At 37.2% G+C, this 15,248-nt stretch overlaps 1 protein-coding gene across 3 annotated transcripts in view; it reads left to right on the plus strand.

Moving 5' to 3' along the window:
* Positions 1 to 14,768, plus strand: part of NADK2 (NAD kinase 2, mitochondrial) — a 31,029-nt gene extending 16,261 nt beyond the window's left edge. Inside the window, exons 4-12 of one of the 3 annotated variants that reach the window (XM_085042425.1) lie at positions 117 to 198; positions 1,498 to 1,581; positions 3,956 to 4,092; positions 4,878 to 4,956; positions 7,136 to 7,279; positions 9,412 to 9,467; positions 9,551 to 9,604; positions 10,061 to 10,184; positions 12,013 to 14,768. In XM_085042425.1, coding sequence (XP_084898551.1) covers positions 117 to 198; positions 1,498 to 1,581; positions 3,956 to 4,092; positions 4,878 to 4,956; positions 7,136 to 7,279; positions 9,412 to 9,467; positions 9,551 to 9,604; positions 10,061 to 10,184; positions 12,013 to 12,151 — 899 coding nt within the window. In that variant the 3' untranslated portion in view covers positions 12,152 to 14,768. The remainder of the gene's footprint in view (positions 1 to 116; positions 199 to 1,497; positions 1,582 to 3,955; positions 4,093 to 4,877; positions 4,957 to 7,135; positions 7,280 to 9,411; positions 9,468 to 9,550; positions 9,605 to 10,060; positions 10,185 to 12,012) is intronic. The other 2 variants (XM_085042426.1, XM_085042427.1) reach the window with 2 other exon arrangements.
* The last annotated feature ends 480 nt before the right edge of the window (positions 14,769 to 15,248 follow it).

Here is a 15,248-nt window from a genome sequence, read left to right on the forward strand (position 1 = left end):
CCAGCTTGCCTGATTGGTTGTTGATGTAAAAGCACATAATGTTAATGCTGGAGTACATTCTGTTTGGGGTACTAGAATGTGAAATGAAACTAACTTTTGATCTGTTTTTTCCATAGGTGATGGTACAATGTTGTTGGCAGCCAGTAAGGTCTTCGATAAATTTAAACCAGTCATCGGAGTAAATACTGATCCTGAAAGGTAAAAACTTATTTGGGAAAGCAATACTTTATTTAATATTAGGCACACTGTTCATCTCTTTTTGTGGTACATGAGGCACACCTGTAGCATTTGGCAGCATAAACGTCTGTTCAAGTGGGTTGTAGATACCAAGGGAACCTGTTGTGTTTTTTAGAAAAGTTTCCACAGTGAGTTATCCTGTTTCATCTGACAGGATATTAAGTAGTATTGGATAAGCATGACTGTGTTACACTGTCACAACTGTTCCCACACACCAGTTTAACAGCACTTGTAGCTGGTTAACTTGTGTTATTAACCAGAAGTTTGAGGCTAGGGATAGAACCTAGACGGGAAGAAGGACTTCATAAAAACAGCTAAGTGTGGTGCCTGAACACACAGAAACTTAATTTCTTTGTGAAGAAGGTGGATCCAGTAGAGCCTCTGATTAAGAAGTTTGCTGTGGTTTTTTCGTGTAAACCATGTGATACCTCAGAAATCTCAGTCTCCTTGAGGCAATTGTTGTCACTTAGTTGTCCTATTATAAACTGCACAAGCTGCACCCATCTGCCCCCATCAATCTTACAGCTCAGTGGATGCAGAGTGTTAGTACTGCCTGGTTGGTATAACCTTCAAATGGATGGCAAGGGAGACTCAGAATTCACCAAGACTCTTATCTGATGAGCAGTCCAGATTTAGATTTCTGCTTTTGATATTGCCAGTTAATTTATTCTTAGTACATAAAGTGGTGGTCAAAAGGTTTGATTCCTTTCATTCCTTACTCCTCTTCCAAACCTTTTCAAATGCTGTGAGTAACTGTTCTGCATTATCAAGCCTGACTAAAAGGGTTCAAATAACAAGTACCTTCAAGTTGTCACATACTATTCCTGGAAAGAAGCAGTGTTTAGTCTTCTAGTTTTTACATGAGATTCTTTTGATCTTAGGCATGTTGCTTAGCTGTTCATGTTGCTAACTTGTGTGTAAATGGAGGAACTTTTTTCTCACCTGTCAAGTTTATTAAGTGTAAATTGCTTGCCTAGAATGGTGACAGGAGCTATATTAGTGTTTACATATTCCTGCAGGATTACTAACTGGACAGTTTTTAGGGGAAATGTGGGAGAGTATCCTTTCTCAGACACCCAGACTCCAGGAGCTGAAAGCAGTATATTGTTGCTGATGTGCTACTGCGCAAGAATAGTAGAGGTTTGTAAAGGTCAAAGTGTAGCTTTGCTAAATGTAACACAAAGGTAGTTGTTTTGTTTTTCAGAGGTGCCAAATCTGAACAGTAATGCTGTCATCTTCATTGTCATTTTTTTCTCTCAGATCGGAGGGTCACTTATGTTTGCCTGTGAGATACACACATTCATTTCCTGAAGCACTACAGAAGCTTTATCGTGGTGAGTTCAGGTAGGATTCATTGATCTTTGGTTTTCGAAAACTTAGAGGGATTGGAAAACACCTAATCATGTGCAATTCCTAAGGAACCGGTGAAGCTTGAATTGTGAATTCTGTGTAGATGTTTACAATGTTTAAAAATGAGTTTTTGGTCAAGAGGGAGATTGGAATATGAATGATAAAATTGACTGCCAGTTCCAGCAAGAAGTCTTCTGGTACGACCTGCAGTAACTGATTTCCACATCTGAGTTAGCAAATTTGTAAATGGGGAGCTGCATTCTTGTAAGGGATATATTGTTAACATATTTTAGGATTCAAAAACATGTAGTACAGTGATGGCCATAAGAGTAGAAGCTAATGAAAAACAATTAGGAAATGGTCAGTGTGTTGCATCTCCGGTTTTGGTGATTGAGATAAAGTGGCTTAAATTTTGTTAACAGATTAGTAAGGCAAAACTTACCTTTGTGCTGAATATAGCTTGGTGTTTTCAGTACTAGATATTTCTAAAATAGAATAATCTCATTTGAATTAAAAAGAAACAAGCTGAATTTTAAAGGACAGATTAGGGAAGAGTTTTTAATAACTATTTAAGAGGAGACATTGTTTTGTGGTGTAATATCTTTCCAGAGTACCTTTATGATGACAAAACATCAAACGGAAAGCAGTCACTTGTCAAAATATGTAGGAATTGAGTTTTGTTTACACTTCTAGCATATTAAATTTGTAGCTTGAAGTGTAACTGTATTTGTGACATAGAAAAATTCTGAAATTATATTAATACAGTTGCCAGGATAAATGACTGAAGGAGTTTCAATATGTATTGCTAAAGGAAGAGGTACTTTCAACTCACATATTCTGAGATTTAGAAAACAAAGCTTTTTAGTCTCCATCATTCTAAGTTGCTTAAGTAGAACTCGTAGTGTTAATGCAGATAACCTCCCTTGACATTTGCCAATTTTGATGTTTTGTTGGAAACAAATTTTTATTTTTGTTGCGGGCACTCCTGTTGTTGGTCGTTATGGAGCTGAAACCTCACCAGAGTGAAATAGAAGGGACTTCCCTAGTTATTTTTCTGAAGTAATAGGAACTCATATTTTTAAGCAAGGACGTGAGCAGGTGTTTCATTTGACAGTTCTTAGATTTATTTGGCCTTAAGCAAACTTTGAAATAGGTAGGTGACTGAAACGTTGTCTGGAAGGGCTTCTGTTGTCTTGGAGTTGTATGTGAATTGTCAGGTACCAGAAACTGGAAAAGGGCAATTGTTTTTTCTCCTTATTCTTGAGGTATCAGTTAGTGCAACAATCTGTGTTAACATGGACTTTGTAGTCCATGAGACTACCAACATTATTGATTTATAAATGTAAACCTATATCAGATTATCCACGTTTCCTCTCTTGGTGGTCAGTGGTGTAGCAGGTTCTCAGAATAGGGGTGCAGTCCCATTTTCTAATTTTCTAGGGAATGTGACATGTTCTAGCCATGAGCATTGTAAGGAGGTTAGTACAGTGATACTTATTGCATGCTGTCTGCTTGACTACATAAAAGCATACTTGGAATTTAAGGGCAGATAGGATGTGTAAATGAGGCTCTATAAAGATGACAGTGAGGAAAAACTAGTAATGTAGTCATATAAACCATAAATCTCTCATAGTTTCAGGAAAAACTGGTTACTGTCATCTGGATATCAACAGTGTGAACAGGGAAGAGATGTACTCATAACACTCCCTTGTGATTTGCTTTCTTAGTCAAAACTATTGCTGTTTTGTTTTATGAAATCTTTTCAGTTGTAAGAGGAAAAGGGAATTGCTGTCTCTAGGGAAAAATTTAAAAATATGAATGTTGTAACATGATTTTTATATCCTTCTCTTGCATCAACTGCATTCCTCTTAAGCACCCTAAATTCCTAGGCTAGGAAGGATTGTTAAATGAGAGAGTGCTTGGGTCCTTCCTTTTATATAAAGAGATGCATAGAGCTGCTTTTCTGGACATATACAAATACAAAAGATGTTAGAAGTACAGCATGTATTGCTGTGTAAGTTCTTGAGAGCTCTTCATTCTCAAAAGCATTGCATCAGTCATTCATTCAGAAGCTGGAATCACAAAAGGAGAGCTGTTACATACAATTTTGGTAGGCTGCTTTTGGCCAGTGTCCTCTTATTTTACACATTCAAAAAACATTAGGTAGCAAATTGGTAAATGTAAAGAGTTTACAATTTAGTATGATTAACTTTCTAAATTTAGAAGTTATAGTGGAAGCTATAAAACTTGAAATACATTTAACTTCTAATCTTAAAATATTCTGCTTTGAGAGTAAGACTCTCAGATCCTATCTAGTTTTGTCATAAGTATTTCAGCTGCTGATACTAACTTCTTTCTCCTGTCTTAGGTGGCAGTGGAGGCAAAGAATCCGACTGTATCTTGAAGGAACTGGAATTAACACAACCCCTGTGGATTTACATGAACAGCAGCTAAGCCAAGAGCAGCACAGCAGGGCTCACATAAATGAAAGATTCCAGGATCAAAGTAGGTTAAAATCTGACAAGAATATAGTCACTTTGCTGTGATAACTTGGAATAGAAGATAAAGATTTGTAGAAGTTGTAGTATTTGAAATATCTGCTGTCAAAATACCTGATCTTTTTAAAAATGCTGTCTCTTAGAGTTACTTTAACTGCTCAAGTGTGTGTGTGTGTACACATGCACTTGTAAATTATGCCAACTTTTAAGTTATGTTAATTCAGAGTTGTGAAAGCTGGTCTCGGACTACCAGCAACCAAATTAGACATTAAAAGTGAAAATCTTTCTGTAGGTAATACTTGAACACCTTCATTTCTTAGTGATGGGTTGAAGATGTGTGGTTCTGTGCCTAACCTGTGTCCAGAACTTCATTGGCTCACTACAAAGTCCTTGTCAGCATGAAGAATTTGTTAATCTTCTTTAATTACCTTGTGGTATGAGGTCTGATTCTCTGAACTTCATCAGAAGTATCTGTTAAGTCACTGCCAGTAAATTAACTTGGGTAGAAGAGTGATAGAAGAGAAGACTTCATTCTGCATGGCTGCCTGTGCCTTTTCAGAGACACCAATGTCTGAACCTAAGTTACATTGCTGACCTTGGTTTAAATAGGTTGGTGACCTTGGTTTAAAGGACTGAGTAAATCAGTGAAAAAATGAGTCTGAAGAAAATGGAACATTAGGTCTAGAATACAAACCCAGGCAGCAGAATCTTCCCTCCAATGAATTGTAAATGGTTTTTGAAAATTTGTATTTTAAATCCATGATTCAAAACTGTTATATTCGGTATCTGCAGGGTCTGATATTTCTGGTCCACATCTTTTACCAGTGAGAGCACTCAATGAAGTCTTCATTGGGGAATCTCTTTCGTCCAGGTATGTTTAATTGTTTATTGTTACAACAAGGCACAATTGACTTAATTTCTTTCTATGACTTTGCAGTGGACAATCAGTGATGAGATTTTGCAGTCAAATTTCAGTTCTAGTCTATAAATATTGAACACTGATTGTATAATTGCTGATTACAGAGTGTATTTTCAGTGATGTAAGTGCAGTAATGTTAATTTCTGGTTTTCTGTCTCCTGTCTGGTCATTCTTTCATTTTTCCTAGCTATTTTCTTCCCTCTTACTAATGATTTAAATACCTGTCCTTGAACTGCCTCCTTTCCTGCATATCTTTTAAAATATCTTTTCATAAGCTTTTACCATGACCAAGCAGAAATAGCTCTTAGCATTACTCCTTTTTCAGTCATTAGAGGCAAAGGTATCAGCCTGCCTTTGGCAGAAACGTTGTTATTAATGCAAAATACTTATTCCTTTCTTTTGAGAAATGGATTTGTGTCAAATCATGGTGCTGCCTTATCCAGGTGCTGCCTTATTTGACTGTCCTTTCTATCCTGAAGATCAATGCATTTTTAGCAGCCAAACAATAAGAAGGGTACAGGAATATGAGTGAGGCTGTGGTAAAACACATGATCCTTAGTCAGGATTTGACCAGACTCTTACTTGAATTTTACATCCCTTTTTCCTGTATTATTTATCTTAAAAAAAACCCCAAACAACAATGACAACAGAAAAGCCATTTCAGAGTTAAGTCGCTTGTGTTTGTACAGTGCCTGGGACACTACTGTTGGAAACAATATAAATGTTCCATGAGTGCTTTATTTTTTGTCTGGACTTCAGCCTCTGACTGGCAGAAGGCATTAACCTCAAAGAGATACAAGTCCTGCTTTCTACTAAATCAAACCCAATTTTATGAAGATTCTAAAAATTTCTTTAATGTGCAGTAATAGAGGAACACAAAGCTGATTTCCAACTCCGAGTATCAGGAGTATGTTGTGCTCTTGGTTCCAGTGTATTTGAGAACCACTGAGGAACACAACGCCTGTAGAAACAGATCTCAAGAAATAAGTAATGCGTTGGTAGGACCTTACACTTGCAGGCTTAAATGCCATACAGATGAATCTTCTGTCAGTTTCAAATACACAGGTCTGCTGTTTACTTAGACAAAATTACTCTAGGAACTTCTTCTAAGGTCTTATTCTGCCTGTCAGTGAAGAAAACAAGTAAATTGAAGAAAAAAAACGCCACAAAAAGCCTTTCGTACCCAACTTGCAAAAACTATGTTAAACTGAATCAAGCTGTGCACCTGTGTTACTAATTTATCTCGTTCTCTAGTCTCCCCGTCTTCTCAAGAGTGGTTACACAACATACCCTTAGTTACTAAGAGTATAAACTGACACCAAACACCCAAGAGCTGTATTTCTAGTGGATCCAGACTGAAATAATAGCTCAGTAAGTTCTGTTTACTAAGAAAGGTGAAACTCAGTCATGCATAAAACAGTGCATGTGGTATTTCTGAGAGGATATCTATTAATCATAAGGCTGTATCACACTGTTCGAATTAGGCAGTATTAATATCAACAAGTTTAGTTTATAAATGTACTTTCGAATATTCTGAAGCTTGTAGAGAGAAACTCTGGTCTTTAGGCCCAACATAAGGAGCCCCCTGATAGATGAACAATAACATGCCTGAGATGTTTGTACACCAAGATGTAGTACATTTGAGATATTGGAATAATTTCTCCTGGAGAGAAATGTAGACCTGCTGGTTGTTTAAAGCTGTTCATGAAGGATCACTGGATTTGTAATTACTGAAGTGATCAAGAATTCAGGTTCAATCATGCTATTACTTAGTGATGTTTGGTGTTCCTTGACATAATTTAATGAGACCCAATCACAGCATAGTCACAGTTTTTGTGCAACAGTTATGCAAGGAAGATCATTACTTATAGTTTTATTTGTAAGTCCAACAAGCCCTGCAGGTGAACTACAGAGGTGGTTTTGTGCATAAATTATTATGAGAAGTGACTGCGATAAAAGTGCTTAAAAGTTCATGCTGTGAATTATTTTAGACAAATATAAAATACTGAATCAGAAGTAGCTGTCAAATTGGAAACATTGTACAAAGCCTGTGAAATTGTGATCCAGATTTGAAAGTAGCCCCTCTAAATCATTATGTGCCTGATAAGGCTGTGTGTTCTGTCTTATTCAGGGAGAACTTTAAGTCCTGCAAACCCAGTTTTAAATTCTCGCTTCATAGGGCCTCCTATTATGAGATTTCAGTTGATGATGGTCCTTGGGAAAAACAGAAGAGTTCAGGGCTTAATGTGTGTACTGGAACAGGATCAAAAGCATGGTGAGTACATGCTGCCGCTTTGATATAAAATATCATTCCAGATAAGCTAGATGAACCTATTTTGCTTATGCATTTTGTTCTTACTGAGACTCTGTTGGGCTATGGGTAAGTCAGTCAAATATTCTCACTGTCATAATGGCTCAAAGCTGTTCTAGGGGTATGAGAAGAGCAGAGCACCCCTTACATGTGGGTATGGAGACAAGCCTTGAAAGGGTGAGGAGCTGTAGCACTGAGACAGAAGTTTGCCTTAGGTGTAATTTCAGTGGAAGATGTGGCATGCCACACGTGAAGGTGAATGGTTGGGAGTGGTGAGGGAGAGATTCTGCTCTGACTTGCAGAGAACATACTGGGCTGATCTGTGAACTACTCTTCTTGGCTAAAATTAAAATGCTTAGATGATGTCGCTCAGTGAACTTACAAAAATCTGAGCTCTAAGAAGAATGGGAAGACATGTACTTGTAAGCAGTGTTAAGTGTTCTCTGGCACATCTACTGTCCATTCTCCTTTCAAGCCTCTTGTTTCTTTCATATTTAATTGACAGGGGACAATCTCTTTGCCAGAATACTCCCCTTAAACAAAGATGGCCGTATCTACACAGTGCTGTACTAGCCTAATCAGAGGGATAAATTATTTAAACTTCAGTTTAAACAAGCTGCAGTGCTGCATGTGAGTGTAATCAATTTAGTTTTCAGATGTGAGGGATTCATTTGTGCTCATAGTTTAAAGTTGTACAATAGGCACTGGATTTATGTGGCAGGCTAAGATGAACTAAAACAGAAGCTTTTAATGAAATTCAAAAATGAGTATTCATGCTGTAACCATGGTTACTGGGTTTTACCCTTCATTGTAATTCAGAATTTTGTATTCAGGCAGCATAGCGTAGTCCTGGAGCCTGCTGAGGATGAAACTGGCAGACTGCTAGGGAAACTTTCCTAGTGTTCAGTACCTTGGGAAAGTACAGTCTTAATTCACTGCTGCTCTTATGCATTTCATTTACTTATACACTCTGTGCTGAGCAAACCCAGAACCAGGGACCAAACTCCAGGATTGCCTCTCTTCATTGCAGTAATCATTATGTGTTACTGGACTTGTCCAATCTGAGGCCAAGCCTCAGTGGAGTGATCTTCCTTAGCTTGTTGTCTAGGGGCTCTCCTGGAATTTCAGGCTTTCTGGGACTGAGAGACATTTAAATGTCCAGGTGCTTTCTGTTGCTGCTAAAACTTGTGTAAGAGGATATCTTAGCATCTGCTGAGGCTTGCAGGAGGGCAGTAAGTGTAAGTGAGAGGTCTTTGGACAGCCACACAGCAGCTCTGTGGTCTGATAGATGTGCAGTGGATGTGTACTGCAGTCTGAGGGGTGGTACTGCCATTACAAAAGTGCTGGACTGAGGATTTTAAGCTGCACTGAGATCTGAGCATCTGAGATGTTCACAGTACTGCTGCACAGTGGCTGTGGTTAGCACCTTCTTGCTTTTGAGCCTGGGCAGAGCAGGGAGACTTTTTTTGGGGTTTGACTTAGTTAGTGTCTTAGTTTGGCTATGTTGACCTGCTCATCCAAATGTGTCAAATGCAGGAGTGTCTGATCTGACTGTTCTTTTCTATGTACACTAGTTCTTGTGAGATTCAAGACCACACCTCAGGGTATAAATAAAGAGGCATAATATTTGTAAAGAAGTGTTGGGTTCATAAATGAGAACTAATAAAAAGAATTAATCAGCAAGGGTTGGATAGACAGGGTAAGAACATAATCTGTAGAACTGTCATGCTTCAGTTTTTTAATGTAGACTTTATTCAGCAGTTACTGGGGTTTTAAGGAAGGAGGATTATTGATAAGGAGACTACATCCCATGTGTGATGCTCTTCTTTCCTTAAGACTTCACTTAATGGATTGTTAAGGTTTACAAAACCGCAGGTAGATGTCAAACCAAGAGTTGATTCAAGACTTTTCTTTTTTTAAATAAACTTCCTTTTTAAAATAAACTGTCAGCTCACACTTAACAGCATTCTTTTTTCCACTCCCCAAATGCTGAATACAGTTTTTCATCAGTGTGCAAGACTTTTTGTTTTATTTTTGCTCAGTTTTCCTCCTAAGTTGTACTGCTTCACAAACAAGACTTCTACTTCTCTGTCTAGGTCCTATAATATTAACAAGGTTGCACATCAAGCTATTGAAGAGATCCTTAAGATTGGTGAGTGAAAAATGTGGCATTACTAGCGAAGTTTATATAAAGGTAGATCTATCTAACTGGGGGTCTTTCTCTTGGCTCAACAGCACAAAAACATGGAAGTTTGAATATGCCATTGAACATGGAACTAGTACAAAAAGGTTAGTGGAAAAGGCAAGATTTGTTTTAAAGTATCTTTGGCCAGTTCATTTTGTTTGTATGTTTATACTACTCAGCTTTCAGTATTTTAGCACTCTAGCACTAATAGTCTTTACTACAGACATTAAATTAGGCACATTTGGCAAATAATGTCTTTCTGAATATGAAAGCACTTATTTAGACTTCTTGTATATCGTCTTCAGGAGAATTTCAGTTCTCCTAAGATTTGAAACAGCTAGTATTTAATCACCTGAAGAGAGCTATTCAGTGTTCATCATGCAGTAGCACTGAAAGGATCTTCCATAAAAGTAACTTTTTTTTCTTGTGAAGGCTATTAAACATCTATCAAGACTTGATGTTCCCACTTGATAGAGAAGCCACTTCCCTGGAGGAATGTATATTTCTGAGGGTAATTAATTTTCTCTGGAAAAACTAATGGCTGACTTCTCTACTTACAGTAACAAATGCTTACAATGAGTCTCTGCTCTACAGTCCAGAGGAACCAAAGATGTTTTTCAGTGTTCGAGAGCCTATTGTAAACAGAGTTTTCTCAAGTAGCCGTCAGCGTGGCTTCTCTTCAAAGTAAGTGTTGGCTGCCATAGTGAAGAATTACTTCATTCTGTGTGTCTGTCGAAGTATGAGCAATCCAGGACTTTCTCTTGAAGTGTTTCAACATCTAGTTTGTGCTTTGAGTGACTTGAGTATTGTTCTCATAACAGCAGGAAGAAAATGTTTCCTAGTTGTGTTATGCTTTTTAATGTTTGATCCCTGCACAGTCTTAGAGAATAAAAGAATCTCACTGTGCCCAGTTTTGGATATGTGCCGTTTCCCTCAGTATGAAACACAGACATTGACATACTGGAGTGAATTCAGGAAAGGGCCATGGGGAGGATAAGGGGGCCAGAACACGTGGTTTATAAAGGAAAGAGTCAAACAGTGCTTTCGTTTAGCCTCAAGGAGACCAGACTAAGCAGGAATCCAGTTGCTGTCTTCAGCTACCCAAGGGTGGTTACAGAGGAGACTTCAGTTAAACGCTTTTCAGAGCAGAGTATAAGGCAACAGCCATGATTTCATAGGATGTAAGATCCTGATTTAAAAAAAAAAAAAAAAGAAAAAATGTTCACAGTGAGAATAGTCAGGCAGTCAGGTTGTTTCTGTAGATTGTGCTATCACGGTCCTTGGAGGTACTCAGAATTTGCCTGGGCAAAGCCTTGAGCAAGCTAATCTGTCTTTGAAGTAAGGCCTGCTTTGAGCAGAAGGTTGGACTAAGTGCATTTCCAAAATGAATTATTTGGTAATTCGTCATTCTAACTTACGGCACTTGTGCCAATGGAGGTTTAGATTGAATTTTAGGAAAAATTTCATCATGGAAAGGGTTGTCAGGCAGTGAAACAGGCTGCCCATGGAAGTAGTGGAATCATCATCCCTGGAGGTATTTAAAGACATGTAGGCATGGCACTTAGGGACACAGTTTATTGGTGGGCTTGGCAGTGCTTGTTCAATGGTTGGACTCAATGATCTTGCATATCTTTCCCAATCTAAATAATTCTATGATTTTTATGGAGCTTGCCACAATTAAAAATAAACATATACAGCAGTTAGTTATATGATCAGAATAACTGAACATATAAACAATTACATAGAAACTATTGAAAACAATATTACAGTATTACAGTATTCATGAAATGTAAATTTAACCTTTTATATCAAAACAAATGTCAAAGGAGCTCTGACCCAAATTCTTTGTTGTGTTTTGTCCAACTCTAAAAAGATGCCTTAAATTTTGTAAGCTTAGGTTTGAATTTATTAGCTTAAATATAGTTTAGTCAGATACTAATATTGACAGTAATATGCTGCAGTTCTTGATGATGCCTGGCAAGCATCCTGACCTTCAGCTTTGTGTTTGTAATTACTTTCCCTTCTCTCTGAATGATTAATGTAACGAAATAGACTGCATTAATATCCAAATTATTTGAATCTTAAGCACTGCTGCTTGAAACTGTATTTCACTTAACATGAAGACCACATATTAGAATCTTAAATTAATTTAAAACTTTCCTGTGAAGATTAAGTAAATCACGGTTAAATGGGATCATCAATAGCTTTCTTTAAGAACTACACCTGAGCTTCAGCTTTCAACTGTTACGTTATAGGCTTTTCTCAGACTCTGGGAGCAATAGGCTCCACTGAACAAACCCTTCAGTCCTCTCTGGACCCTTTGCTAAGCCCATGTAAAGCACTGGTAACTGGGGGCCCTCTTGTGCTTTTAGTACCATGCTAAATGGTGATTAAGCATTCACTGGCCCAAGCAAAAGAATGTCCCAGAACCAGTTTTATTGTTAAATACTAGTATGAAATACTTCAACTTTTTAAGCCATTTTGTGATAACTTACTTTTGGGTGTTTTGCAGAGTCTGTGTCCGTTCCCGCTGTTGGGATGCCTGTATGGTTGTAGATGGAGGAACATCTTTTGAGTTCAATGATGGGGCAATAGCTTCAATACTGATTGACAAAGAGGATTCACTGTGCACTGTTCTGCTGGAAGAATGAAGGACCCTGATGTCATTTGCTGAAACATTTATGGATCCATAGAGGGAAACAATGGGGATATCACAATGCTGCATTATATTGGAAGTTGGCCTTTTCAGATGCAAGAGCATTTGAGGAAGCTTGAAATGCTTTTCATTCCTTTGGATTGGGGAAACATTGGCCTAATATTTAAGCTCTTTTTGCATCTAGTGTAAAATATGTCTGAAATGTTACCTCTAACTTCAGTGAAAATTCACATTTTAACCTGTAAGGCAAACATGAAAGCTTTTTAAACACAGGTAAATGGGTTCAAGTATTAAGTCAGTAGCATTAAATATTCAGATGTACAGTTTTTTAGTAACAGTCTGGGACTGATGAAACTAAATACCTTCATACATACACTTTTGTAGAAAAGTTGACTGTCAATCTAGCAATTTGATGCAAGGATATATAGATTTTGGTAAACCATGATGTTGATGTAAAAGAAATGAGAACACAAATCTTTTGTATGCTTTTCAAAAATTGTACAACTTTGTAGTTTCATATAACTTGTCGCAATTTTTTTTTGTTCTTCCAGTATTTTTTCTACTTTGTAGATTTACATCAAGAGTAAAAATCTTGTTTAATACATCTTGAATGAGGTAGCTTTTGCATTTTCTGCTTGGATAGATAGGGACTTGAAACCTAAAGGTTTTCTTGAGCTCTCCATCAGGAATATACAAATTATAGAAATCATGTTGGAGTAAGATATATTCCTTCACTGAATGGATTAATGGGCAAGCAGATGATCAGTGACAGTAGTGTATGTAAGTGGCTATCATTAAAAAATATGTTTGGCCTTTTCAAGTTGAATGGTTTGGAATTTTAGGTTCTGAATTTCTTATAATTAAAGAATGAGATATGCTGAGTACTAGGAAGCTAATACCTATGTCTTCCAGTTTTCCCAGCATGTTTTTACCTTCTCCAGAAAATTTAAATTTTCAATCTGATGCTGAATTTTACTGATATATAAATAGCAACAAATTAATTTCATGTCTCTGCTTATGTTAGGCAAGCAAGTTGATAATAGAAAGGAAAAAAAAAAAAAAAGCTCTGATTAAAGAAGACCAAGTGACCTTTTAAATGTTTTAGAGAAACTGTGAACTGAGACTGCCTTTTGAAGTCTGTGCTGATAATTGCATAGGTGAGGAGCAGAATTTGACAAAACAAATATTCCTACTGCAGGAACTCTTCTGCTACATGACTTGAAAATAGTATGTTTTGTCTACTACAAACTGGTTTCCAAAAGTGAGTTTTCTTCAAACTGCTTTTGAATGAAGAGACTTCTGTAACAGATGTTCTCAGGTTTAATGGAAATGTTCTCCATTGTGGCCAATCAGTCTATTTATTGCCACTTGCAAAATGTAAATTGCTCTTTATTGGTGGAGGAAAGGGACAAAGGGTTTTTTCTTTCTAGACTTAGACTGAATAGAACTTAAAACATAATTTAGAGGATATTGATTTGACCAGACCATTCAGTTCTAGGAAAATGTGAAATTTATGGAGACTTCTGAATAAGCTATCACTGTGTACATTTCACCTTCTAAGTGTGTTAGAGCTGCAGAGTTATTTACACTGTCTGATTATCATGATTGCAGAGCCAGAGGGGAAAATCAAACTAGCCAAATAAGCTTTCAAAAGTTGGTAAGTTCAGGAAATATCAGAATAAAGCTCTTTTTGTCTAAAATAATGTGCAAAGCTCGTCTAAAGGTAAAGACACAAAAGACTGATCTTTCTAGAAATTGTGTGCACACAGACTAGGGTGCTCTACTTCTTCTCAATCCCTCTGTAACCAGTTAATAATTGTTTATTACATGCCTCTGTTAAGTACTCTAGTCAATGCAGAGTTAGAATTCAAAAAACCTGCAAACCCACCAAAGCCATTAACACAAATTCATTACTTCCTAGGACTCTACCACTCTTAAATCAGATTTAGGTATTGAACACCTGGATAGCAGATATCCCTTCTTATTTAGACATTTGTATGCTGTAATGTTTTAATGGAGACTGATCAGTAAGTGTACCTCTTCAACATGCCTTTCATTCCTTATTATGAATGTCAAGACTAAAAGGCAATGTTTTCAGGCCCTACAGACCCAAAGTATGATCAGGTTTAGAACTTAGTGTAATTTTCAAATTCCTAACTTAGCAAAATGGAAGCCTGACCTACTCATGAGTGGCCTCTACTGGTTTTGTCTGTATTTAATTGCACTTCTGTTGAAGCATTTACTGGTGAATGCTTAAGTTGACCAGAATGATTCAGAAATCTGTAATTAGTAGTAAGCAGCTACTTTTTTTATTAAAGAACTGTAGGACCCTTTTTAAGGATCCTTTATTACAAAGGATTGCAGTACAGACAACTTACTTGGTAGACAGTATTCCATGACAGGACTGAGTATTGGTTCAACACTGATTTAACCTGCATGGACTGGCAGTGATCTTTGCACCCCTTCTACCTGCTGAGTCAAGTCCATGGTCTTTTCATTTAGTGCCAGTCCACACTGTGTTCTGCTAAACTAGACCTGTCATTCTTTGCTTTTTCTTCTTCTAAGTGGTGTTTATACATTATGTAATAAAAATTAAAAGGTTAATTGATAAATGAAGCTGTCCTGTGCCTCATTTCAACTCACTCAAAAGTGTTTAATGTGCTCAGTTTCTTATCACTTACTATTTCCAGTTGTTTTAATGGTGTATAAGCCTTCATGCATTTACTTGTAGTACAGAGACTTACCAATGTAGCAGTTACAGATTGCGTAGGGCTACAAAATAACTTGTTTCCATTCGGAAAAAGTTGTGCACGTTATCCAGGAGGCTTTCATTATGTCTACTACAGCTGGCATCATAACCAGTGAGGTTTATCTACTTCCCACATTGCATGTGTTATGTAAAATTATTCCTTCTAGCTAAAGGCCTACTACTGTTCCAGTTCTGCACAGCGTTTTAAAAAGTATTCATGGTAAAACCCTGTCCTCTAAACCACCATTTTTGACACACTGCATGGAGAGATTTCTCTTTTTAAACCATGACACAAAGTTGGTGACAAATCAGGGAAAGCATGCTCCTACCCCTCAGTCATTTT

The sequence above is a fragment of the Lichenostomus cassidix genome, chromosome Z (genome assembly GCF_008360975.1).
Source record: "Lichenostomus cassidix isolate B80296 chromosome Z, HeHo_3.0, whole genome shotgun sequence".
NCBI classification, from domain to species: domain Eukaryota; kingdom Metazoa; phylum Chordata; class Aves; order Passeriformes; family Meliphagidae; genus Lichenostomus; species Lichenostomus cassidix.